Here is a 25,606-nt window from a genome sequence, read left to right as displayed (position 1 = left end):
TGCAGAAAACCCAACAGAAAATGAGATTATGCTCTTGATTTTGTATGCAAGTTACTAAGGTGAGCAGCAGTAAAGAAACAAAGATACAGGAATAATGTAAAGCTGCAGCCACCTGCACATGGAGGGTGGTTGCACAACTTCACTGTGTTGCTAATACACTTAAAATATTATACGCAAACCATCTTTAAACCTTGTCTCAGTTGTATCTCGTATCTACTTCTCAAACTCATCACAGCAAACGAGTGGCACTCCACACTACCTTGGTGGTTTGTTTAGTCACAAGTAAGTATCTAAATTTGTTTGTATCTGCAGATAAGCACTAGAAAGCAAGCAACTGAAGGGGCTGCAGTAATGAAAACTTAACATTTTTCTGAAACCAGAAATAAGTGTTACCAAGAGAGGCAAGCAGCACTGTGAAATAGATACTGTTCTTGCTTATTTCATAAAACTGTACTATGAAAAATGCAAATTAGCATGAGAAACTGAAATATTTGTGATTGATTATCCAGGTAAAAAATTTTATGTGAATAGTGCCACTTAAAAGTTGTTCCCAGGAGGTGAGTCTTTGTTTCCAGACTTTCAGTAGCATATCACAATTAGGTCAGGCAAGGTTTTTGACAAGTAGCTCCAAAATTACAAAGATCTGACTGTGACTATCTCATGAAGAAAAGTAAAAACCAAATTCTATGTAGCATAACAAGAAAATTTCAAGGAAGTCACAGAAATATCTACATTCCTATATGTAAATTCTTACATACACTTTCCCAGAGGTGTCTCAAGCTTGGCTGATGGGCTCATCCACAGGTCTGTTGCAGAGCCAGCTAGATCTGGCTGAGTCCAGCATGGAGCAGCCCCTGGCCTCTTCTCACAGCAGCCATTGCTGCAGCCCCTCCATCCTCTGCACCAAAACCTTGGCACACATCTTACGTACTTATGCAGTAAGAGAGGGAAATAGGTAGGAGCAGTTCAAGATCGTGAAAAAGAGAGCAGATGGTTGTATCTTGGAGATCGTGGTGAAGGTCTTGTTCCTCATCCCAAAACTCTGTATGTACTCTGCTGTGATAGCCAGATATGTGATCCCATTCCCTCAAACACTGTAGGTATACTCTGATAATAGGTTAGGGTTAGTGAACCATTTAAGTTAAAAATACAAGCAGTACAGCATAAATTGTTTTACTGAATTGGTTAAACATTTGAAGGCCTTGTGAACGTATTTTGAAAAAAAATTATCAGAGAGATTGTATTTGGTGTCTGGGCCTAGGTGCTGGTGGTGGGTGGTACCAGGGGCAGCCTCTGTGAGGTGAGGCTGGGGCTGCTCCCTGCCAGACACAACCAGTTCGTACAGCCTCACCGGAAGGCATGGCTGGGCCCAGCAGCCAAAGTGACAGCACCTCGGAGACACACATAAAAGCATGAGATGCACTGTGCTGTCCTTTGTTCTTCATAATTTCTGTCAGAATTAGAGCACTGTTTGCTTTGTATGTTTTCTGTTAATGTGCTACTCATGTTATCAAGTTCATGATTTTAGCCATGTTACGTTTTCTTTCAGTTTTCTATATGTCTTCTCTTCTACAAGCATAATAGATTGCCAATAGCCAAACTTGCCACCAAGGCCTCCATCTCACCAGGTGCATTCAGCTGAGCTAAGAACAAACTGATAGCTGTGGTTGTTGAATGAGATGTTAGAGCATTTTCTGTTGTGAGAAGTGCTTACTTTTATGCTTCCCAGTAGAAATTTGTTTCTTTTTTTCTGGTTTCATCCACCACCTTGTCAGGTGCGTGGGCTAGGAATGGTTGGAAAGCTTGCTGAGTCGCATCATCGTCATGTTCAGAAGATACTCTGTGTAACCAATCAGCAAAGATCTCGCCTCTACAATCCAGTATTGTTTAAGTTATTTACAACAGTGCTTCACTACCTATATTGAAGCACATATAGCAGAAATAACTTTTTGCCAGTAACTGCAATTTTTATGTCTGTGTTGTCCATGTGTATATTGACTAGCTACATTCCTTCCTCTCTTGATACTCGTTGTTTCTTTGGGTGCATTTTATCACATGGATATAAGATTATATATAGTAGCCTACCCTATAATAACTGTGTGGAGAGATGTGTAATATATGCAGTCTCAGTATTTATAATTAATGCATCTCAAAGAATTGCTGTTCTTGCATAATGTCAGCGTATCATCGAGTAAATTCTACCAGTCAAGATCATAAATAAAATAGGCTTATGAAAGCATTCAGTTCTTACACCTTTGCTATGTGCTGTGGAAGTCACTGAATTTGCCATAACAGAATATGAAGAAGTGTTAATATTTATACCAGATTTTATGTAGGAAGCAGTCATTCAAAAAGACTAGGTCACGTATGAGGTAATTATACTCCTAAGAAGAAAATAGGATTTGTTTGCACTAGACAGATAAATAGAATTGTCAAGTCCAGAAGTTCTGGATATGCAGTGATGAGGTGCAGTACAGAAAGACACATCTCATCTATCTTCTCTTGCCTTACTTCAGAATGAGATAGTTCCAATAATACAGAAATGTCCTGTTTGAGATTTTCAGAAGAAAGCATTCAGGTTTTCCATCTAAGTTGATTATTCATGCCGATTTTTAAATGTGCAAGGCAACAAAGCTGATGAAGGATCTGGAACACAAATCTTATGAGGAGTGGCTGAAGGAACTTAGATCGTTTAGTCTGGAGAAGAGGAGGCCTGGGGGAGACCTTATCACTCTACGACTACCTGACAGGAGTTTGTAGCAAAGTGGGGATGGGATCAGCTTCTTCTCCCAGGTAACTAGTGATAGGATGAAAGGTAATGGCCTCAAATTGCACTAGAGGAGGTTCAGGTTGGGTATTAGGAAAGATTTATTCTCAGAAGTGGAGAGGCATTGGATCGGGCTGCCCAGGGAGGTGATGGAGTCACCATCTCCGGAGATTTTCAAGAACCATGTAGATGTGGCACTGAGATACATGGCTTAGTGGGCATGGGTGATGGGTTCATGGTTGGACTAGGTATCTTAGTTGTCTCTTCCACCCTTAATTATTCTGTGATTCTGTGGTGTAGTACAAGAAAATATTTGAGAAAATGAAAATGGAAGCAAAATTATTAAGCAAAAATTGTTTGTATTGACGCAATTGTTTACCTCACCTACATCTTATCAAGATTTTCTTATTTTGGGAATGTTGAAATTTTCGGATCTATTTCTACAGCAGAAATTAAGGTCAAAGCCTGCGATTCTTCCAAAATATCCATGTTCTGATTAGAAAGCCTAGTCTCAGTGAACGGGTGTATGCATGATATGCTGCAATTGTGCATACTGCTCTGGTCTTATTAAAGGATTCTCTTTCACTAATATTTTCTCAGGGAAAGCATTTGTTATTCATGGCTCAGTCTGTTTGTTTGTTCTTATTTTGCACCTCTTCTTAGTGTTAAGACTCGACCTGTGCGAATGCCTCCTGGATACCAAGCAGATCTTGTTATTCAGTTGGTGTGGGTGGATGGTGAACCTCCACAACAGATTACCAGTCTTGCTGTAAACTCTGCTTATGGACTGTAAGTAACTCAAAATTAAGGTGCATTAATTTATTGTTTTTTGCATTAAATCATTTACATTCCAGCTAAACTTTGAAGTTCCCTAAAGATATTTGAAGTCAGAGTAAAAGTAATCAAAAGATGTTATAATCCAGACTGTTGGGTAAAAATTACTTGAATTCACATAAAGAGTGTAATATGAGATGTTAAACTGTAATTTTGGTAGTATTTTTACTACTCCTGTTTAAAGGACTGAATTGCTTTGCATCATTCTGTCCATTCTTTCAAGTAAAGTCCAATTACCTTTCAAATTTGAAATTTTAGAAGTTATTTTAAAAGAATCACTGAAGTAAAGTACATCTTGTAAAAAAAAAAATGGTGATTGCGTGATAAATGTTGTTTAATGTGATATCATATTTTTATCGGAAGCTGTCTTGTGAGAACAGCTTTTACATGTATGCACTAATCTCTGTTTGCAAGAACAGCAGAGATCTGAAATTGAAATTTGAATAAGGAACTTCCCAATACTAAATTCTGTATGGAACTGTAAGTGAGCGTATCTGTATACATCTTCTTCATCAATCTCTATTGAATTGCCAGTTTTTAATGTTTTTTTCTCATTGAGGATTGCCCAGATACATTAATCAGATTAGCTACGTTGAAGGCATAAAAAACATGAGCCTTAATGAGTGTTAAGTATCTGACTCCTACTGATATTCTGTAAGTTAGCTGACACTTCAGAGACTTCAGAAATTTTATGCAGAGCAAAAATTCTTATATATATTTGTATATATTTGTGCAAAATTGTTGTGTTTGGAGTTTGTTTTGTGAATTCTTCATGAACTCTGTAACCTTTTGGTTTACTGTTCCAAGGTTCATGTGTTACTTGTATAAATTGTAGGGTTTTGCATTATTGCAGATGCATTCTGCACAGAAGGTTAAAGGCGGTAGTCTGCTTTCTGAAGTGTCAGTTACTGTGTTTCAGGACACAATTTTATAAATTCAGGATTACAAATCTGTAATTAGAGAAAGTAAGCTTTGAGTAGTTTCTGAAGAAAATGTTGCTGCAGAATTCATAATACTAAATAATAATTATTTTTTGCACCACTTAACTATATATTACTAATACCTCTGAGGAACTTTTTTTTTCTTAGAGTGGCATTTGGAAACTGCAATGGCTTGGCCGTTGTGGACTTCATGCAAAAGACAGTACTACTGAGCATGGGAACCCTTGAATTGTATGGATCAAGTGATCCATACCAACGCCAACCGCGTTCACCTCGCAAAAGCAAGCAGTTTGCTGCAGGTAGGAATTAAAATATTGTGGTTATGAGCTTGACATTCTTTGACTTTTTTTTTGCCTGTGGCTTCTTATAGTGCTTTTGACATGCATGACTATCTGCCAGCCAGTGGAATTTCTATAACTTGACAGAAGAAACCTGATGTGCTTTAGGTACTGATACTTTTTCTCAGAAGCAAAAAGTTTAAGGTTTATTCTTTTGGGATGGAGGTCAGCAAGTTATTTCCTTTGCTGAGTCTCTAAAAATCATGAGTAGAGCAGTAAAGGGCTTCTCTGGCACTCTCTTGAAGTGTAGACTTCAAGTGTAGTCCTCTTGTATGCTATTTTCTTTCAGTAAATTCATTCCAATAGCTAAGACTTCCATTTAAACTTAATTGTACTTTCTGCTAAGTGTTATTTGTTGTTAATTGAATAGGCGGTTGTGTTTGGGAAATAGCGTAATAGCTGGGTACATGTTATGTAGATAGTAAAACAAGCTCCAATCAGCCACTTTGTTAGCTCCTAATATAAATTTACTAAATCCACCTGTACCATCTCTTAAATTTGATGCCAAGAGGATCACATTTGTAATTCATAGCTATTATGCATTAAGTGTTAGAAACATCAGTTCATCACTGCAGTTAAATTTTGCCAGACATTTTTGATTATCTAAAAAATTAACTTGTATGAGGGGGAAAAAACCTACCATTTACCTCTGTACGTTCCATAATAACATACTTGAGTCAAAGACAGTTATGAAATGTAATTTATATAGCTGTGGAATTTTAGAATTAGATTTCAGAATCTGTTTGGAAAGACTGAATGTTTTAAATATACATATAAAATTCTAAAAGCGGGAGATTACAGTGGTTTTATGACATGAGCATTTTTATCAGTGGATCCAACGCTAAATCATCAAATCGTATTTCTCCATTGAGTCAATATAAACTTTTTTTCTTTTTGAATATGATTGTACTTTTAATAGAAAGTAGTATTTGGAGAAAAAAAAGTAAGTCTTCAGGCTTACTTCCATCCCTGAAAGTTCACTTATCTCGCTTTCAAGGCATTTAATCATGTCAAGCTTAGTTCTCATCATACCAAGTGTTAAGGATGTAAATTTGGAACAGTTGAAGAAAGAAAAGACCAGCAGCTTTAAGCTATCTTCAGCTTTCCTCTCTGGTTCAGTTAAGCTTACAGCAGTTCCCAGTATAATTTGAGCAACCAAACATAAGCAACATGATGCAGAGCTGTGTACAAAAAAATGCAGGACAACTGTTGTAAAAATAGCTATTATCAGCTTTGCACCATGCAGGATTTCTATGTGTCAGGGACGGTCTTGGCTACTCCTTTAAGGCAGTATTTGAGTTGTGCTGCTAGAACGGAGTCTACTGGGTATAAGTGACTACTAAGAAAGAATATGCTCTTCTAGATTGGTCATAGAAACTGTGCATCTGAAAAATGATCCTCAGCTGCTTTCTCACCATCCATCCCACATCCTTTACTTTTTTGGTTATTTTTATTGTTATATCTCCCAATTGGAAGGTAAGCATCTGCTGAAATTTCTTCACCTTGGCTGTTCTAGATGCTGGTTATGGATATCACTTCCTTTCACTTTAGACTGTTTTTTCTCTCTTTCCTCTGCCTGCTGCTGATGCTGGTGTACTGGCATGTTCCAAAGACAACTTTTGCATGCGTGGCCTGTCTAACTTTTATCCAGATTTAACGAAACGGATCCGTACTTCCTATCAGAGTAAGTTCTACAAAGGTTAGGCAAATAGCTTTATCATGATGAGACTATGCCTGACGTAAACCCATGTGTTTGTGCTTTGTAATGTGTTTCTGAAACACATTCAGCATGCATGCAATTTATTACATTTTGTAATGTCAACCGTGCTTAATTTTGACAATTTTCTTTATTGTACAGATATTTCAGATCTGTTTTCCTCTTCCAGAACAACCAATGAGAAAGCCTCATTGACTTATATGGGACAAATTTGGCCTTAATGAAATGAATTTTCAATATTGTTACGGTCTTGATGACAGTATTTTCCTTTTGTTTTGTTTCCATTTCAGTGTACACCTACTTATATGAAGCATTTCTTGTTTTGCAATGGCACTGCCTGGTTATACTTATTTAATAATTCTTCCCTATTCTCAGAAGAACAACGCAGTTTAAAAATCTACCAATTGGATTGCGTGCTGTGAAATTTTAAATTTTTATCGTGGTTTGATACTTGAATATTTGGCTTTGGGGAACCATCCCATGGCTCTGATCTTTAATGGGGAATATAAAGTGGGTATAAAAATACATACATCAAAGAGTTATGAAAATTAATGTTTTTTATATTTTAAAATGTTGAACTATAGTGGTGTGCAATTTAAATATTAGCATTCATCACTGCACAATGTGATGAACAAAACTATAATTAATTTTGCAAAAATGACTGTTCAACCAACAAGCTGTATGTATCTTAATTAACTGTAGTGCTTATATGTAATTAGGTCTCCAGGATGCCTCTAATTCATTTCTTTTTAAAGTGTTTTTCGCAGAACAACTGGATAGGCAATTTTACATTGAATACTTAGTGTAGGCAAGATAAAGAAAGGGATGACAGTTGTTTTAGCATTTCACATAAATACAGAGTCATATAGCTGTTGAAGTACAGTTGTACACTCACATAAGAAATTACATTTCATCTCTCTAGATAGATTATTTAGCAACTAATTTATGTGATTTAGTGTCATAGTATTTCATAAAAAGTAGTCTATTTAGTTAAAATACCAGGCCAGTTAGAAATCTAGCAGTCCATAAAAAGGACTGGTGTATAATGTTTTATACTTCATTGGTCAGGTCTTTCTAATTACAAGTTTATAAATGAGACCTCAAAGGACAAACTGCAGTGAAAAGTCTCTGAGTTTCAACCAAAAAAAAAACACCCTACAAAAAAAATTGTGTAAGATCAAAAAGGACCAGTAAGTCCAACGTGTTCATCCACGATGACAAACACAGCCCACAGCTTTTCAGAGCTGAATATTTCTAATCCTGTTTCTACTTTCAACCCTGAAAGCTTTCTATATACTGCATAGCTGAAGTCTGTGAGTTTGACTCTTGTTCATAATCTCTGTTAACTCTCTTTCCTCAAAAAGTGTTTTGTTTTTGCCTTTGTCATTGATACTTACATAGGAGTATGCACTGAATGGTAGGAAAGATGCACCAGACAGTAAGACTAAGAACAGAGTGTGTTACAGAGTGTAAAGCATCCTAGCTAGTGAGCAGTAGTAAAGAATATCTCCAATTGCTATCTAATTCTCAAGTTGAGTTTTGCTACTCTTATGAGAGAGAGGAGTTTTAAGAGTGTTACTGAGGATGGATTTAGGATTGTGATCACAAGCTTATTCTTGTAAGGGATAATAATTGGAAAAGAAAAATTATTTTTTTGAAACCCTGCTCAAAACTGATATTATCAAGGTAAAAACAGAAATAGTCATGATAATGTAGGCAGTAGGTCTACAGTATTGAGGATTATATGAATAAAAATTGAAGTTAATGGGAAGACATATCTGGAGTCGATTCAATTGAAGTAATGAGCTGGGAAGATAATTTCATGAAGGTCAGTTTGAGAGAATCAGTATTCACTTGTATTCACTGAAGCCAAAGAAAAGATTATGTTGTGGTTTAACCCAGTAAGCAGCTAAACACTCCACAGTTGTTTGCTCACTTACCCCCTCCCAATGGGATGGATGGGAGAATCATGGGGGGAAAAAAATAGAATTTCATAGGTTGAGATAAAAACTATCTAGTAAAATGGAAAAGGAAGAGAGAAATATCAGTAATGATAATAATATATGTATATAAAACAAATCATACACAAAACTATTGCTTGCCACCCACTAACCTATGCCCAGCCAGTCCCCAAGCAGCTGCTGCCTCCTCCAGCCAACTCCCCTCAGTTTTATAATTTTTCTTCAGATGAAGTCATATGGCCAGTTTAGGTGACCTCTCCTGGTTCTGTTCCCTTCCAGCTCCTTGTGCTTCCTCAGCTGCCTTGCTGGCAGGACAGTATGAGAAGCTGAGAAACTGAAATGTTCTTGGCTCTGTACAGCACTGCTCAGCAACAACTAAAATGTCAGTGTGTTACCAGCCTTGTTTTTTCCCAAAACATCATTACACTAGACACTATGAAGAACATCAGCTCTGTCCCAGATGAAACCAGGACAGATTATCAATGAGTTATATACTTTTGTTAGTCATTGTGGAGGTAATTTTCTGTAAGAAACTGTCTGATTTTGCGCCCAGCTTTTGTATCCAGAGTTAGCTTGATATTCCAAGAATGGAAGCAGTAGTATAGATTAGAATATCAGAGAAAAGAATAGTACTACAGGAAAAAGAATACTACTTGAGCTTGGGTGAAAGTAAACATAGAAGAGATGTGTTTATGTATCATTAGGGTCACACAAGATCACCCTGGACAGAGAGATAAAGGAAAGGTTGATGTTTCAATCTGAAGTGTCTTGCAACTGAAGGAGTGGAAAAAAACCAACAAACAGGGAAAAGAAGCACTGTATGGAAGATAAGAGATTTGCCAAAGGGAAGGCATGATCAACAGTAACAAGGTCATCTGATATATAAAGCTCCGTGATGGAATTGTTGTGCAATGTAGCCAATCTATTGAGAGCTTGATGAGTGGTATATACTTGTGTAAAGCAGACTCAAAAGGGCCTGGAGTGAACTTAGAGCATTAAGACCATGCATTCTGTGGCATGGGAGGTAGAAATGGGAAGGGAGAAGCAAAGGTTGAAATTAAAAGTACAAATGTTATAAACTAGAAAAGGAAATGTAGTAAACTCTAGGCATATTTTAATGACAGAGGATGGAAATATAAAAGCTTCTTGGGGTTGGTAGCCCCATTCTTTTTTCTGTAAAATCTGCTGGCAGCCATCTTCATTTGTAGCAAGACTACATGCCAAGACAAATAAAATAAATTCCCTCTGAAGTAGTGGTGAACTGGGCTGGAGGGGCGTTGGCTTTTTTTCCTTATTCAAAATTAAGTTGTACGTGTTATTGCCGAGGAGTAGATAGTTTATATTTCAATATTGAAACAAATACATTTCCTGCAGCTGGAGTGATTGTTTTTGCAGCAGAACATAAAACTACAACCTTACAAAATCAGTTTGGTCTCCTAATAGAAATTCATACCATCTGTCAGGAAAACAAGAAAATAAATAGTCTCTATGAAGCGTCCAAAGAGGCAACAAGTTAAAACTATGTTTATCCATTGGAAAATAGTTTTCAGAATTCATAGTTTTCACTGAGAAATATTTGTTCCTCCTTCAGGCGTACCCTTTGAGAGGATGTGAGCAAAAGTAACCTTACTGTTAAAGGAAGACACAGAACACTGTTATGAGTCATTACTTGCCAGTAATTAACACTTTAAATGGCACCTGTCAACACAGTAGAAGCTAATCTAGGTTGAGTTTTAAGTTAACATCTATATTCTGAACAATCTGCCATTTCCAAAGAATGCATCATATTAAAACATAAAAGAAACATAGTATGGTAATTTAGTGTGAAGATTATGGATTAAAATCATATTGAGTTTACGTATTGGCTTGTGAATATTTATGAAAATTTGTTTATAATTCATTAAATTATAACAAAAAATGTGATGACTTTGGATGCCATTGGTAAATTGAAAGTCTGGATCGTGTAATCAAAGATTAAAATTATAAAATTATTTTAAATTATTGTTTCATAAATGCTGTTATTCCATACTAGACGTTACCTTTTTGATCTTTGAATAATATTTTTGTTTCTTTAATAAAGAAGAAACGAGAATCACAGTGAACTTTGAAAAGTATTCATGAGTTGTCTTTAAAACTACTTTATGCCTCAGAAGGTATAGTCACATATTGCGTAATTTTCACGTTTATAATTTCCTGAAAGCAAAATAATGTCAACAGGTACATCTTCTGACAGGTGTCTGCTTTAATTCCCAAATTCATTTATTTGCATTTAGTTTGCTGCTACGTTCTTACTCTAGCTGGACTCAAAATTTGCTGGTTATTTTTGCTAAAATTAGCAAAAATATCTTGTGACAGAGATTAGGCCTACAGAACTTAAAATCAAGTGAAAATGTTTCTTAATACAACATCAGTAGCTGTTGTAGCCTCTCAAAGATTCAAGGGAAACTGAGCTGCATGGAAATACTTACATATGAGGAATTATTAAAAAGATTTAGACTGGTTTATTTGAAAGGGGAATTAGAAAATAAGCACTAGTACAAAGGAGAGCTTGAGAGCTTCCTTTCTTATCTCAATAAAAATTTAGACACGTGTTTATTCCTTTCAGTGAATGATTACAGATTGTACAGCGTGTTGTCATGCAACATCTTCAAGATTATTCATTCAGTAAGGTTAAAAGAAACTGTGGGTGTATAGATGGAAGATAAATAGAACTCAGTGTTTCTGAGGAAGAAAGATTGATGTCAGGAAAATCTGCAAGTGACAGTACTTAAGCAAATCTAGGTGTTCAAGACTAAGACAACGTGCTTGTGGAGGACACAAATCCCCACACTAAAAATAAGTGGTATCTGTAGAAAAGTACACATTCACCATTTCTAAAATGCCATAATATGAAATGCATTTTAAACCTTAGCCAAGCATATAGAGACTGTGATATTGTAAAGGCGGTTGTTCTTTTTCTTTCAGAACAGTGGTATGATTTGGTGCATTTCCTACATAAGTCAGTGGCACCAATGAACCTTGAGCTGTAATACTGATTTTGTGAACTCCTGAAAAAATACTTTTTATTCAGAAGCAAAATCTGACCTGGGATTTGGCATTGGAGGTTGGAAGCTGATGATCCTTGAGGTCCCTTCCAACTCAAGCCATTCTATGATTATAACTGTACCCAAGAGTAACTGTACAGAATTTAGAAAGATTTCATTAATCATAACATCATAGCTATAGTGTCAAATTTTAAAAACCTCTAGTACTGCATTTGGGAAAGAATCAATGTTCATTATTTCATTGTATGTATCTATACCTCACAAAAACACTCAGTGGTCAGCCCTTGGTAAAGGATAGCATGAACTCAGACATGCCCAAAAGGCATGTTTAAACTCCAATTCAATCTGTGCTAAAGATGGGTTTTAGTTTGATCACAAACACAAGCTCATGCTTAAGCAGTGTAGGCTAGGATTCCATTACTTGCTGCTCTGCTCCATGGTAGACTGCTGCAGATGAGTTCCTCACAAATTTTTTTAAATGACATGTACGGTGTCTTGTCCGAAAAACTCCTTTTTATATTCAGACAATACCATCACCTCTTGCTCTTTAAAATGAGCAATCTTGTGTGAATGCATCTCAAAGATTTTAGTGTTGTAGTGGTGATGTTCTTTTTTTCACTTTCTACTTTCACGAGTACTCACTCCTTTTTTTTTTCTTCCTCCCCATGCCCTCCTCACCCCATTTTGTGGTTTCTGCTCTGCATTCTGCAGCACATGAAAGTATAGAGCTGATTCCACATCACTTGGACAGGGAAGACTGATTTTTATACATATCATGAACATTGAAATTTTAAACTACGTTTACTTGTTTTCACTCACTAAGTACAGCGAGTCTTTGTCTACCCTGAGGCACTTGGAAAACAAGTATGAGTTAACAAGAGGTGTGATTTTTTAAAGTAGACCTAAATTTCAGTAGAGACAGCCTGATAACTACAGTTATTCTGAAATAGGTATTTCCCTCACATTTCACACTGTTCCTTTCTCCACAATGACTTTGAAGTACAGAATATCATCGACCAAGAAAAGCTGAAGCATGCCCTGTTAGATTGTAACTTAACCTTTTAACTCCATTTTTTCAGGCCTGACTGAACTCAGTGACAGTCCAGTTTCCCTGGAGCTAGAGCGTTGCAAGTCTCCCACTTCAGGTAAAGGTGATTGGCTTCTCTTCCTGCAGTCTGTATAAGCCATTCATGTCGTGCATCACTGTATTTCATTAATCCCTAAGAAGTGAAGTATATAACCACAGATCCAAAGAGAAGAATTTACTGGAGAAGTGCTTATTGTATAGTGCAATGAAATCCAAAATCTGTTCATTTAAAGAAAAGTTATTAGTAAGTGGGGCATCTTGAGGTGAAGAGTATATAAACACTGGAGCTGATGCAGTACAGGCATATCTTATATCTCAAATGAAATCAGCACTTTTGTTAGAGGCTTGTTTCTCTGTTTTCTTAAAAGGCTTTGTCTTTTAGTAGTGAATCCCTATAACTGTGTGTATATATATATATATAAAACACATATGTGCACATAGAAAATTTGTTTGAGAAGAACCCACCGGTGCCTCAGTGTTGTAATTTACAGTGGAAACATAATCTTAAACAAAAATATTAGTTTATCATTTTCGCCCTGCCCTGAAATCCTGGCCATTTAAAAATTTACAAATGTTTCTAATCTTACCTGTAGTCCTTCAGAGTGTGGAGTTCAGCACATTCCTAGAGACTTTCTGGAAGTGCCTAGACTGCACTGATCACTTCTAACGTGAGTTCAGTGCCTTAAACTTGGTTGCTTAGAACTGTTTTCTAACTGTTGACTTTTAAGTGTGATAGAAAATAAGCAGGTGTGGCTTTGATACATTAATTTTGTTTATGGTGTGCATATCACAGTTCTTTGTAGGTTGGTAAATATTGATAGATACTTCTTTTCCTTAGATAGGGTAAAAATTTCCCAGAAATGTGCCGTTCAAATCCTTTATTATTTCATGTATTTTACTCTAATGGGACACAGTCATCTCAAATGTAGGACAGTAATTAGTAATTTACAAAAATCTGAAGCTAGAAAAAAATGTTCACATGATACATGAAGAACTAAAATAAAAATAGTTGTTTTATAATAAATGTACATTTCCTTTTGTTCTTGCAACCCAATTGTTGTAGACATGGGAATATCTAAGTGCTAAAACAGTACTGATAAAGCTATAGGGGCTCAAACTCTTGAGGTTGGCTCAGAACCTTGTTATAAGGATTTTTAAATGATAACACAGTATAATTAGACCATTTATGTTGTGGATCACTGGGATCCATCCTTTCAGACTTCTCTCTAGAAGCAGGATACAAAGTCTCTTTTTTTTACTGAAAACTAAGAGATCACTGACATGATAAACATATGTGCATGTGATTAGTTTTATAATAATGAGTGAAGTCCATAGCATCTTATGTTGTCTGCAGTTAAAATTGATTTTTGCTTCTACTATTGATCAAAAATACCGAATTTATATAAAATTTTATTAATTTGCCCTGCAGTTTATTCTGCTTTTCAGTTCTGGAGAATGTGCAGCAAGGAAAAATGTCTAACTTACGAATGCTTCCGGTTTTAGCCTTTCGTGTTTTTCAAGCTATTTTTGAATATTTAAAATTTTGCAAAATTAACTGCTGTTTAAAATAGAAATTACTTATACCGTGACTGATATTAATGATCTTTAAGTGTACTTCTTGTAAAACTGGACAAAATTCAGGCTAAACATCTGGAGAAACAGACCTCAAAATTGTCACCACCAAGAATCTGGGAGTAGTACTACCTTGTGCTTCTAAACACATCCTCACAACCACATTTGTTTTTGCAGTGACTAGTATTTTTCCAATCATATGATAAAACTGGTTGATACCTATAATTAAGGATTTACTTCACAGGGTCCTTCTGCTTCCAGTCTTGCCTTTGATGTCTTTAAAGTTCATGGTACGCAAACTCTGTATTGGAATTGTGCTATCCTCTTAGAATCCTGTGATGTCTTTGTTTGTAAAACAGCCACCATGTATCTCTACTAAAGATAAATGAAGACTTAATCCTTCAGAAATTTATCAAAATGGGAAGGACAGTTGGGTAATAAGTCTTAGGATTCAAGTTGCTGCCCAGTGAGATTCACACTGGGTATATCTGCATCACCATCTGATGGGTTTGATTTATTGCAGTTCTCTACAGTTAGCAGCCCGCATCAGTGTCAGATCTTCACTGTCAGTGGAGTTCATGCCAGTTGCTAACCTTGAGTATGTGCAGCGCATGCGCAGACAACATACAGCTGGAGGCTAATAGCCTACATGACAAACACCATACTCCTGCTGGCATGCAGAGGAGCTACTTGATCCTTGGTTTCATCACAGCGGGAACAGTATGGGGAATAACACTGTACTGATTCAAGCACAAAGCAATCTTTAGGAAGAGTCACTCTAGCATACTAATTACTGATGTAGGTGCAAACCGTTTCACTTCCAAGAGAGCTGTTAGTAACTTGGTCTGATTTCATTTCCGACTAGGCCCCTAGAACAGTGTTGATGAGGGCTTCTTCAAGAACTCAAACAGTCTCTTGCCTCCTCATCTCTTGGTCTGGTCCAGAATATTGCTTAGCCTACCTGGACTATCTGACTGACTTTGTTTTCCTGAAAAATCTGAGTTGCCTCTAACATCCTACTACTTGCTGATATTTTAACCTCTATCTGAGGTTCTACTATAAGAGCCATTGTCAACTCAGGAATTCAGCTTTGTTTCTCTGTTTTGCCAAGTCAAAATTAGACATTTGTATTCTATTGCTGATGTGTTAGAGCACATAGCAAAAGACACAATGCTGAAAATTAATCCTTACTGTATTTGCAGGGCTGTTTTCTAGTTCAGAACAAATCAAACTGCTTCCATTAAGCAATACTTAAACTTGTTTAATAGGTGTGTCTTTTTAGGTATTCCTCCTATACAGTTTGGGAAAGCATGGCTTTGCAGAGAAAAGTGAAAAAACAACACTTTTCAGTCTAGAACATGAAATTGATCATGTTGCCACACAGGGATAGTAGCAAGTGAGGAAATAATCAGCCTTTCATTTTAAGTATGATAGACAGAGGAAAGGAATGGTTTTTCTTAACACTGTTATCTTCTTTTAATTAAATTACCATTTAAATAATACAGTAATGCATTTCCAGTACAGTACAGGAAGGCAAGAATAGATCCATTTGAAAAACTCTGCTTATTTGTGAATATCTAAGAGGTGGCAGTTTCCGTTGTAAGTAAAATATATTGCTAATATAGCAATATATGTATTGAGTAACGCTTGTAAAAATAGCAAAATGAGAAACATTAATAAAACACTTGTCTTTATGAAGTATTTCATGGGCACGATGATGCAGTATGACATGTCAGATAATGGTATTTGACTTCAAAAAAATCTCAGATCATGTCAAGGAAAGTGGAAATGAACTTTTTCAGGACCATCAGAATACCTTATTCTTACTCATGCATACCATATTTTTTCAATGTAGAACATCAAGCATTTTGATTGTCATTTGTGATTTGCAGTTCAAAAGTTAAGACTTTTTACTCCCTTAATTCCATGATGGGTTTAGAGGGCTCAGTGTCTCGAAAATACAATTTTTAAAAACTCTCTGGGGGCTTGTAAGCCCTTACAGTGTAAATGATTATCCAATGCTGAAGTTAATTACTATATGGTGTATTACAAAACAGTACCCACTACAGTAAATTTCAGCTTTATTTTTATCATCAAACAAGCAAAACTTATTTAGGGGCTTTTAGAAATATAGTTTTACTGTTCCTTGTTTCTTTTAGCCATTTTGTATTTCAGCATGTAGTTGAGAACACAACGAGTACAAGGAAATGTATCTTTGAGACGCCATTTCACTTAACTGTCCATTGTACTTTACAAAATATAGACTTCTCTCAAAGATTAGAAAGAAAGAATTTAATTGGTCCATGTCTGGGAGAGCAATTTCTAAAATACAAGTTTTAAAATGAAAATGTATTTGTTTGTTCTTAAGAAATCACCTACATATTGGTGGCTCATATCCAGAAGGCTTTTCTGAAAGAAATGTCTCTGATTTTATTATGTTGGCCCATGACATCAGAGGCAGATGTTGGTAGTATGGCAGTAGAGGTTGAACCTTCCTGCCAGTATTCCATTGCATTTTGTTGCTGTATGACAAATGGCAGCAGAGGAGCAGTCTGACAGAATGACATATGACATCAAAGTATGTATGAATCAAAGGTGTGTAATTCAGTTTTTCCATGCAGAAAAAATGGCAACCATTGACATTCAGTGACTCTTGCTGAATGTTTATGGAGACCTAACAGTGGATGTCAGCACAGAGAGGCTGTGGGTAGTGTGTTTCAGCGGTAGCAACAGTGAGTCACCACATGCTCATAGCAGGCAAAGAAGCATAGTTAATGGTGGTAACTATATTGAAGAAGAATATTTTATAGCTGAGAATGTGCTCTGTTAAACAGTGTTGTGTTCTTTGTATCTGTTGTAGTTTCCATGGAAATAAATAGGCGGCATTACTTTTGGAGTGACCTACGTATATTTAAGACTATACTGCTTAGAGAAGACTGCATAAAGACTTCCACAGTTGATTTCTGTGAGCTTTGGAACAGGTTCTTGTGGCAGGATTACTGGTTCTTTGAGTTCAAAGTGCTATTGTCTTGATTTACTTCGCTGGTTACATTAACAGATGAGGACCATACCATGCCAACCTCCTGTTTTCCTACATGAAGTGCTTTTTATATAGCTTAGTTTCAAGAATAATACTATGAGGTTTTTAATAGTCACTCCTTCTCAACTTTTGTGTAATGACAAAGTAGCTGAAGAGATTTGATTCCGTTTGAAAATTGCTTGCTTGCTTGTTTTCCACAAGAATACATACATTTCAAAACATCACATGTGTGAAAACAGTGTAATTTTTTTTGAAGCTTGATTATCCGTAACACTGCCAACGTAACTATTTCTACTTATTTACTTTATGTTAAAAAGAATATTTAGTAGTCAGAAGTTGTTAAAGAGACCCTAAACTGAGCATAGGGCACATTTTATCACTTTTTTCCAGTGTTTCTGATCAGGTGAATTAATGCTTGCTTAAGATCTCAAGAAAGGATGTGTATGCCAGGAATTAGCAGGGAGCAGTGTGAGCTGATGGAAGGTAAGAAACTGAGAGCTGGGACTGGGCCACAATGTGGGGCTTGAGGGCAGCATCAAGGCAGGCCTATGCAGCCTGGGTGTGTGAAGGACCAGAGCTCACTGCTGGGACACAGAAGGAGCCAGCAGCAACCTGTAGACCACTGAGGCAGGCGCTAAGTGGGTGAGCAGGGCCTAACACAGCCCTGGTCTGCCAGACAAGTCCAGGTGAGGAAGTCAGTGCATGAGTATGGGTCCAAATCAGCCACAAGCATGGTAGACAAATTGCTGTAGCGCAGGGCCAAGTTAGGCCATGTGTTTTACCTTGCACTGTGGCATCACAATTTTTGCCAGCTGCCTCCAGCGTAAATGCAAAGTAACAAACAGCTCTGCTAGCCTCCTCAGCCATTATGCTTTACTTCATTCTTAAATTAAACTGGTTTTCATGAGCTCATTCTCAGCAAGATGTGAGATCATACTATGCGTGATCCTTCTTTGTTATGAATGTAGAGATAGTAAAGTAGACATGTTTTAGGAATTAAAAATAGGTTACATAGTAATATCTGTATTCCTATCAGTTTATTATTAAAATGCCCCCCCCCAAAAAAATAGTATTATGCACACTTTAGTCACAATAAAGGGTAAAATTGATCAACTCCAACTTTTGACTTCTCCAATTGCATTTCCTTCATTTCCTAATGCTGCATGTCTCCTTTCTACTTTAAGCCCTTTCTTACCATGTTCCCTACTACAAAAGAATCCCACACCCATGCCTCTGTTTTACGCATTTTTTCAAGATCAGGATGCCTATACTATCCTTGTGCCCATAACTCAGCTCATCAGATTTTTGCTCCCTTTCTTTCCCAGCTACAGTCCTTTCAGCATCCTGTGCCTGTTAGTGTGCAGCATTCAGTATAGTACATCTGTTTCGTCTGGGAGCAGCTGCAGGAGCTTACAAATTGAGACAGAAGAATCAAAAGGTTTACTTTCTTTGTACCTCCTGCATGAGCCTGCACACAGATAACTGGGAGCTATTTCTGCAGTCTTCCAGTTCATAAATACATGACACAGTTTGAAAATAACTTGGACAAAAAAATTGAAAAAAAGACAGTTTGTAAAAGGACAGAATCCTGTTACACAGGAATAGCTGTAATATTGAAATAGAAGAGCTTAAACCACCTCTTTATTAAGCCCAAAGCCTTCATGATGATAGCACTAATGAGGTTCTCTTAGTGTTAAATGTAGCTAGATTTTATACTTACGAAATATCCCAATCTAGACTGTGATCCCTACAACCTTCCCTAGGAATTAGAAATCATTTTTTGGGCGGCTGATTGTGCAAGATATTGTCACTTCCTGAAAACAAAAGGAGATGATATTGCAAGTGCATTTTTTTTCCTGTATAGCAAGGCACTGGTTTTGTGAAGAAGTAACCTCTATTCTCAGTGTGAAAGTGTATGACAGCTCTCCAGGTAAATGGAATGCTTTTAAAAGGCTCTTCTGAAAATTTGGTTGGTTTTTATATTAGTGCCTAGAATGGATACACAATCCAAACATTTGGTATCAAAATTAGAGGATTTTCACAAAGCGATATTATGAATGTCTATTATTCTGTTGGATTCCTCTGAAGAGATCTCCTCACCTTGCTCTAAAGCATCCAGTTAAAGTGATAGCCAGAAATGGATTAGCGTAAGGGTTGTGCTGGTTCTGTTGAGATCAAAAGGTTGCTCAGGAGTCAGAAAGACTCCTCAACTCTTCGCCAGGGAGCCAAAACAAAAAAAATCATAGGTAACATCTGATATTTTCCTCTGCCAAATTGCAAGTTCTGTAGTTTATGACATTGCAAGATTCTTTCAGGGGCTCTGTGACTTGAAATGGTAAGTGGCTGTTCTGGGCATCCTTCTGACCTAAAATCTAATTAAATAAAAATTACAAAGGACTTATTCCTTACATTCATAGATCCCAGTGTTTCTATCCCTGTGATACTTAATATGTGGGAGGTTTTTTTTTTGTTTTTTTTTGGTTTTTTTTTTTTTAAGTATAATAATTAGCTAACAAATACTACATTGTTCTCTACCAATGACAGACAGTATGGGTAAGGGACAAAAGCCAGAAAACAACGTGAAAAAACTGAATGAAGACAAAATAAAAGAACCATATTGAAAATCAAGTCTTCTGAGTAATTAATAAAGGATTTCCTAAGGCATTCTTTTAACAAATTGAATACTTCTTGACTGCTACAAGACATGCTTCATTTCAGTTCTCTGGTGTTCATTGTTTAAAAATGTGCTCATATGTAAGGAAATGAAAACATTTTTGAACAGAAGCAAAATACTAGTTTTGTATTCAAAACACAACAGATAATTAAATCTTCAAGAAACTGAGTGCAATATTTTGATGTCTGAATAACACTACATTTCATCTTGAAGCTGCTGTATTTCGTTTCTGTTCAGTGTCTTCTTTTCTGTAGTCTATACAATATTGTATTTTGTCTCCATTACTGGTACAATATGCCCTCTTTTTTTCAAATGATATCTTGAGTATGATGTCATCAGAACTCATAATTTCGTTGTGCCCTCTTAAATAAATTGGTTTCCAGATGTTTAAATATTTGTGATATGCTGTATAACCAGCATTTGCAATATCTGCCTCAGTCTCATTTGTTTTTTTTCAATCATTCCTGTCATCTCAAGGTAAGATATTGCAGCACACAGCCAAAGCTATGTATAGCACCATTCATTTATTGAGAGCTGGAGTAATGTTTTTTTCCAGGGCTTTTTTGTCTAGTTACATGCATTTTTCTGAATGGTGTATGTGAAAATATTTAAACCATTATTCTCCCTTTATGTGCTGATCTAAAAATATATATGCTACAAACTTTCAGCATGATGTTAACCAGAAGATGGCATGTTGTTTTCCCTCACTCTTTTTTCTTTGTCAATTATTAACAACTGCCTTTCTCCTTTTTCTGTTGTTTCAGTTAAAGGATCAAGAAAGTTAAGTCTGCCAACAGATCTTAAGACTGATCTTGGTACGGTAGGCAAAAGCCAACAGCTTTAAACTTCCTTACATTCATTGGCAAGACATTTTACCAACTGATCCATAGATAACACAATAACCTTGGAGGCCATGTCTGAAAAGGCTTTCCAAAAACCACCTATAAGCCCATACAGTTCTGTTGGCAGCTCTCGGCATTTTGCTTGTTTAATATTCATTTATTTCATGTAGATACATTTTGCTAATTGTTACACACCGTGTGTGTAATATTTTGTTATAAAGTGGCTCCAGAACTTTTGACGCGCTTGAACCATTATAACTGATTGTCAGCAATGTTTATCTCTGCCTATAAGAGCCACAGCATGCGCTAGTCTGTTTTATTTATTTGATGTACAAATTCCGTGCCACAACAGTAATAAGATAGTTGTATGGTTTTTTGAGCTTTGGAGAAATAGATCAGAAATCAGTCATTTATGTCTCAGACCTCTCCTCGAGACTTACCTTGGCCAAGTGTTAAGTACACTATTTGTCATAACTTTTTGCACGTTCTTTTTTTAATATTTCACTGGAAATGCATAGTAACTGAAAGCAGAAATTTCACCTCAGGAAACCTGAAATGAACACTTAAGATCTTGCATAACCTTAAAAAATATTTGGGGCAGATCATGCCCTCTTAAATATGCGTGTAAGGAGAATTGTTCCCGGCATTTGGGGTAGAATGTATGATTCACACAAACATTTTTATAATTATTTTTAATATTCTCAGTGTCAAGGAGTCCTTTCTAGTTTTGCTCTCATAGGAAGTTTCTCATGTAAGATGACTGAAAAATAAATGTATAGCCATGCCTCGTTACCCTGAATGTCTCTTTAGAGGTAGAAACTGAAGTTGGATCACATTCTTGCATAATGCAACTGTACTTAATTTCTGTCACTGGGAATCCTGTGCATGTATAAACCAATGTACCACTGTTCCCCAGGGCAAAAGTCAGGGGAATGCCTTCAACGTTATAAATGCCTGAGGAATGTAGAAAATTACTAATAGTTCCTGACAAAGATTAAGTAAATAAAGGCTGCAAAATCATTGGGAAATTCAGTCCAGATTGTGCAGATCGCAGTGTACAGATTGAATTACTTGAAATAATTTAATCCATCATTAACAGTGATGTTTGAGAAACTAGGGTTGTATGAATACATTAAAAAAAAAAAAATGGAGTGGTAAACTGTAAAACTAATAATCCAAAAAGGTAAAAAGAGTGATGCAGGCAGCTATAGACCTGAAAATTTCTTTTTATTGCTAAGTAAATGGGCAGTTATTATGAGTGAAGATGAACGCATGGGGCATTGAAATAGTTGTAGGGTAGGATCTAAGACTGAACCATATTCTGTAGATTGAATTTCTTTTTGTTATTGTTATTTTAAAAGATCATCTTGAAAGACACATAGCATGAAATAAACATAGATTATGTTAGCTGATCAGAAATTCCTGAAACATAAGAGAAGAAAAAGAAAAATTTGATGTGCAAAAGGCTGAGATCATAGGTATTTAGCAAAGCAAGAGATATATCTATGTAACTAGAAGTGGTGAGGGCTCTACTGTATACTGTAGAAATCAATATTAATGTTTTATTCTGTACAGTATCTTGAGACAGACAACTTTCACGTGTCAGAGGAAATAAAATTATTTTTACCTTACCTACAGTTTTCTTACAATCCTACTGGACAATATTGTAAGCATTGTCCAAATTATATTGAAAAACCAAAAGCATTTTTATTTAAAAAAAAAAAAAAAGAAAAAAACCCTGCCCAACTCCTCACAGTTCTATTGTTCAGCATGGCATCACATGGTATGGGACATCCCTTTGGTCAGTTTGCGTCAGCTGTACTGGTTGTGTCCTCTCCTATCTCCTTGTGTACCCCATTCGCCTTGCTGGCAGGGCTGAAAAGTCTTTGACTTAGTGTAAGCGCTGCCCAACAACTAAAACATTATGTTCATCCTAAATCTAAAACACAGCACCATGCCAGCTACTAGGAAGAAAATTAACTCTATCCCAGATGAAACCAAGACCAGAGTGAATATTTGTATCAGTGATTTCAAAACAGTCCTGTTTCAACCATTCCTCTAATTACCTGTACTAGGTTTTTTTTAATAACGTTGAACGAGTTCAACTTAATCTAATAATAAGTGTAAGAAGGTCAATTTCAACATTCTGCAGATGTTGGAAAAAATATTCTTACAGGCCAAGAAGTATTACCAAATTTTAACCTAAGTGCTGTGTTTGCTGTTTGTTTGTTGTTACTGCTGCAGTTACTGGGTACTCTGTACCCATAGGTTGCTAAGAATGAAGCCTGTGGAAGCAGCATTAAATGCATAAACTGGCAGTTACTCATGAAAAATCAACTGAAGAGGGGTTTAAAAAAAGAAACAAAAAGCTTATTTCTGTTCTGCTTCTTTACTACCTTAGAAGGGCAGAAGATTCCTGTAAAATATTGTAGTCATTAAAACTGCTGTAGATAGCTTACTTAACAACTGGCTGGAAAACTTTATGTATTTATTTATTTATTTTCATGTAAGGAGCTAAATTTAAATGAGAGTTCCTGGAAAAGGTGATGAATAATGTCTGCATTTCATTTATTTCTGTGCCAAATGTCCTAGCTGTGCTAGTAGAGCTCTTAGGGATTATTTATCCACAGCTGGCTGTGGCCTGAGACTGTACCATAATCTTAATGTTCAGAGGATAACAAGGCTGTCTGGCCCATGCTTATATTTCAGGTACTCAAGTCACCACTTTCAAATTGTAAGATGGATTGGGCATCCATTCCATCTGCTCTGGCTTGCAGGTTTTCATAGAGTACTGATATACATCACCTACTCTCGGCACTGACTGCAGCTAATTGGGAAATATATTATCATCTGGCAGCTTATAGTTCTGCTCCCTTCTTAGAATCTGGCTTGTGTAGTGTCCTTGCTTTCACTTTGCTTTGAATTAAAATAGGAGGTTAAATCTGTTTTGTGCGGAGATGCTACCGCTGCCTGCAATTGCTTAGGGAGTTGTTTGCAAGCATTTAAAGGAATAATGTGTGATCCTATGAGCGACAGTGTCTTGTTAAGCCTTGTCATATTCTTCATTATGTAAAGGTATGTTGGGACTCCATTTTGACCTTTGTATGACTGGGAACTTAGTTGAATTCAGTATCTTTTTATTTTGATGTAGTAATTAATATCTGTTGTGGCTGAGGAATTTGTCATTTGTGGATACTGTATTTCCACACAGAAACATAAGGACATAACATATATGGTGAGACATTACAACTTCTTGATAGCTTTAGCTACTGCAAAGCATTATAGCCCAAATGTTTATTTGGGTAGGCCAGAAGGAAGCTGGATCATTGCTGTTGCATATACTGTACAACTTTCCTGTTATCCTTCAATATTTAAAGGGAGCTTATGAACAAGATGGAGACCACTTTTTACAACATCTAATAGTGATGGAACAAGGGGGAATGGTTTTAAACTAAAAGAGGGGAGATTCAGGTTTGGTGTTAGGAAGAAATTCTTTACTCAGGAAATGATGAGGCAATGGAACAGGCTGCCCAGGGAAGCTGTGGGTGCCCCATCCCTGGAGTCATTCAAGGCCAGGTTGGATAGGGCCCTGGGCAATCTGATCCTAGTGAGTGGCAACCTTGCCCACAGCAGGAGTGGGCTTTGAAGTCCCTCCCATGATTCTGTGATCCACATGCAGCTCTGAATGTCAGTATCTTTATTTTAGAACCTAATACTGTTTTTTAAGTTTTCTGGAAAGATCATCTATGTTTTCATGCATTGTTGCAGTGAAATTAATTATGAGGATAATCCTAATCAAAGTGGGAATCATAGAATGTCTTGGGTTGGAAGGGACCTCAAGGATCATCAAGTTCCAACCCCTCTTCCACAGGCAGGGCCACCAGTCTCCAGATCTGGTACTAGATCAGGTTGCCCAGTGCCCCATCCAACCTGGTCTTGAACACCTCCAGGGATGGGGCATCCACAGCCTCTGTGGGCAGCCTGTTCCAGCACCTCACCACCCACTCTGTAAAAAACTTCCCCCGATATCCAATCTAAACCTTCCCTCCTTGAGCTTGAAACATTCTGAAATCTGAGGCAAACGCATATAACTGCTTTTATGTGAAAGTTTTCTAACTTTGCCTCACTTTGATCATCAGATAATATTTTTCCTCTTAGGAAGTATTTCTGCTCATTTCCTTAAAAGTCTTTAAAATTTCCAAGTGATCACAGGGAGTTAAACACAAACACCAACTAAAAATGGAGGAACTCAGTAACTGCCGATTTTTATTTAATTCCTATGAACAGATGGTCTCACTGTAGGAATTTGTGCTATCACCTAGACTTTATTAGCCAAAGAACAAAAGAAAATGCAAATAGAGGCAGCCATTTTTCTTTCTTCTTTTTAAGCTGTGATCTTTCAAAGATTAATATAATTTCCTATGCTTTCTGTAGACACTTGTAAGGAGTAAATGAATTCTTAACATAACTCAAAGATAATGTCTCCCATTTTATACAGAAGTAAAAAACTAGACAAAGTACCAAATAAGCTCAAATTTTTTCAAGGATTTGAGAAATGCCTTCTGATACAGAGGCCCAATAGCTTTAATTTTAAGAGTTCATAAAACACAGTTGTGGGAGTCAGACAAAGGAACTTTGTTTTTAACTCTGTATTCTATTTCATGCATGCACCAGGCTTGTGGAATCTGATAGATTTTTCTTTCCTCAAGTATTTATGCATATAATGATTGTAGTATGAAAGTATCCATCATTTGTTGTCTTTGTACTTAACTCATTGAAAGGAAAATGT

General features: G+C 36.5%; 1 protein-coding gene across 5 annotated transcripts in view; it reads left to right on the top strand.

Moving 5' to 3' along the window:
• The window catches only part of STXBP5L (syntaxin binding protein 5 like), a 187,319-nt gene that overhangs the window by 130,709 nt on the left and 31,004 nt on the right, over positions 1-25,606 (top strand). For 3 of the 5 annotated variants that reach the window (XM_021397318.1, XM_021397302.1, XM_021397332.1), the window contains 4 exons: positions 3,431-3,556; positions 4,690-4,841; positions 6,493-6,564; positions 12,682-12,747. In XM_021397318.1, coding sequence (XP_021252993.1) covers positions 3,431-3,556; positions 4,690-4,841; positions 6,493-6,564; positions 12,682-12,747 — 416 coding nt within the window. The remainder of the gene's footprint in view (positions 1-3,430; positions 3,557-4,689; positions 4,842-6,492; positions 6,565-12,681; positions 12,748-25,606) is intronic. The other 2 variants (XM_021397328.1, XM_021397311.1) reach the window with 1 other exon arrangement.

This window comes from Numida meleagris, chromosome 1 (assembly GCF_002078875.1).
Source record: "Numida meleagris isolate 19003 breed g44 Domestic line chromosome 1, NumMel1.0, whole genome shotgun sequence".
In the NCBI taxonomy this organism is placed as follows: domain Eukaryota; kingdom Metazoa; phylum Chordata; class Aves; order Galliformes; family Numididae; genus Numida; species Numida meleagris.
This window is presented reverse-complemented; position numbering and strand designations above follow the sequence as displayed.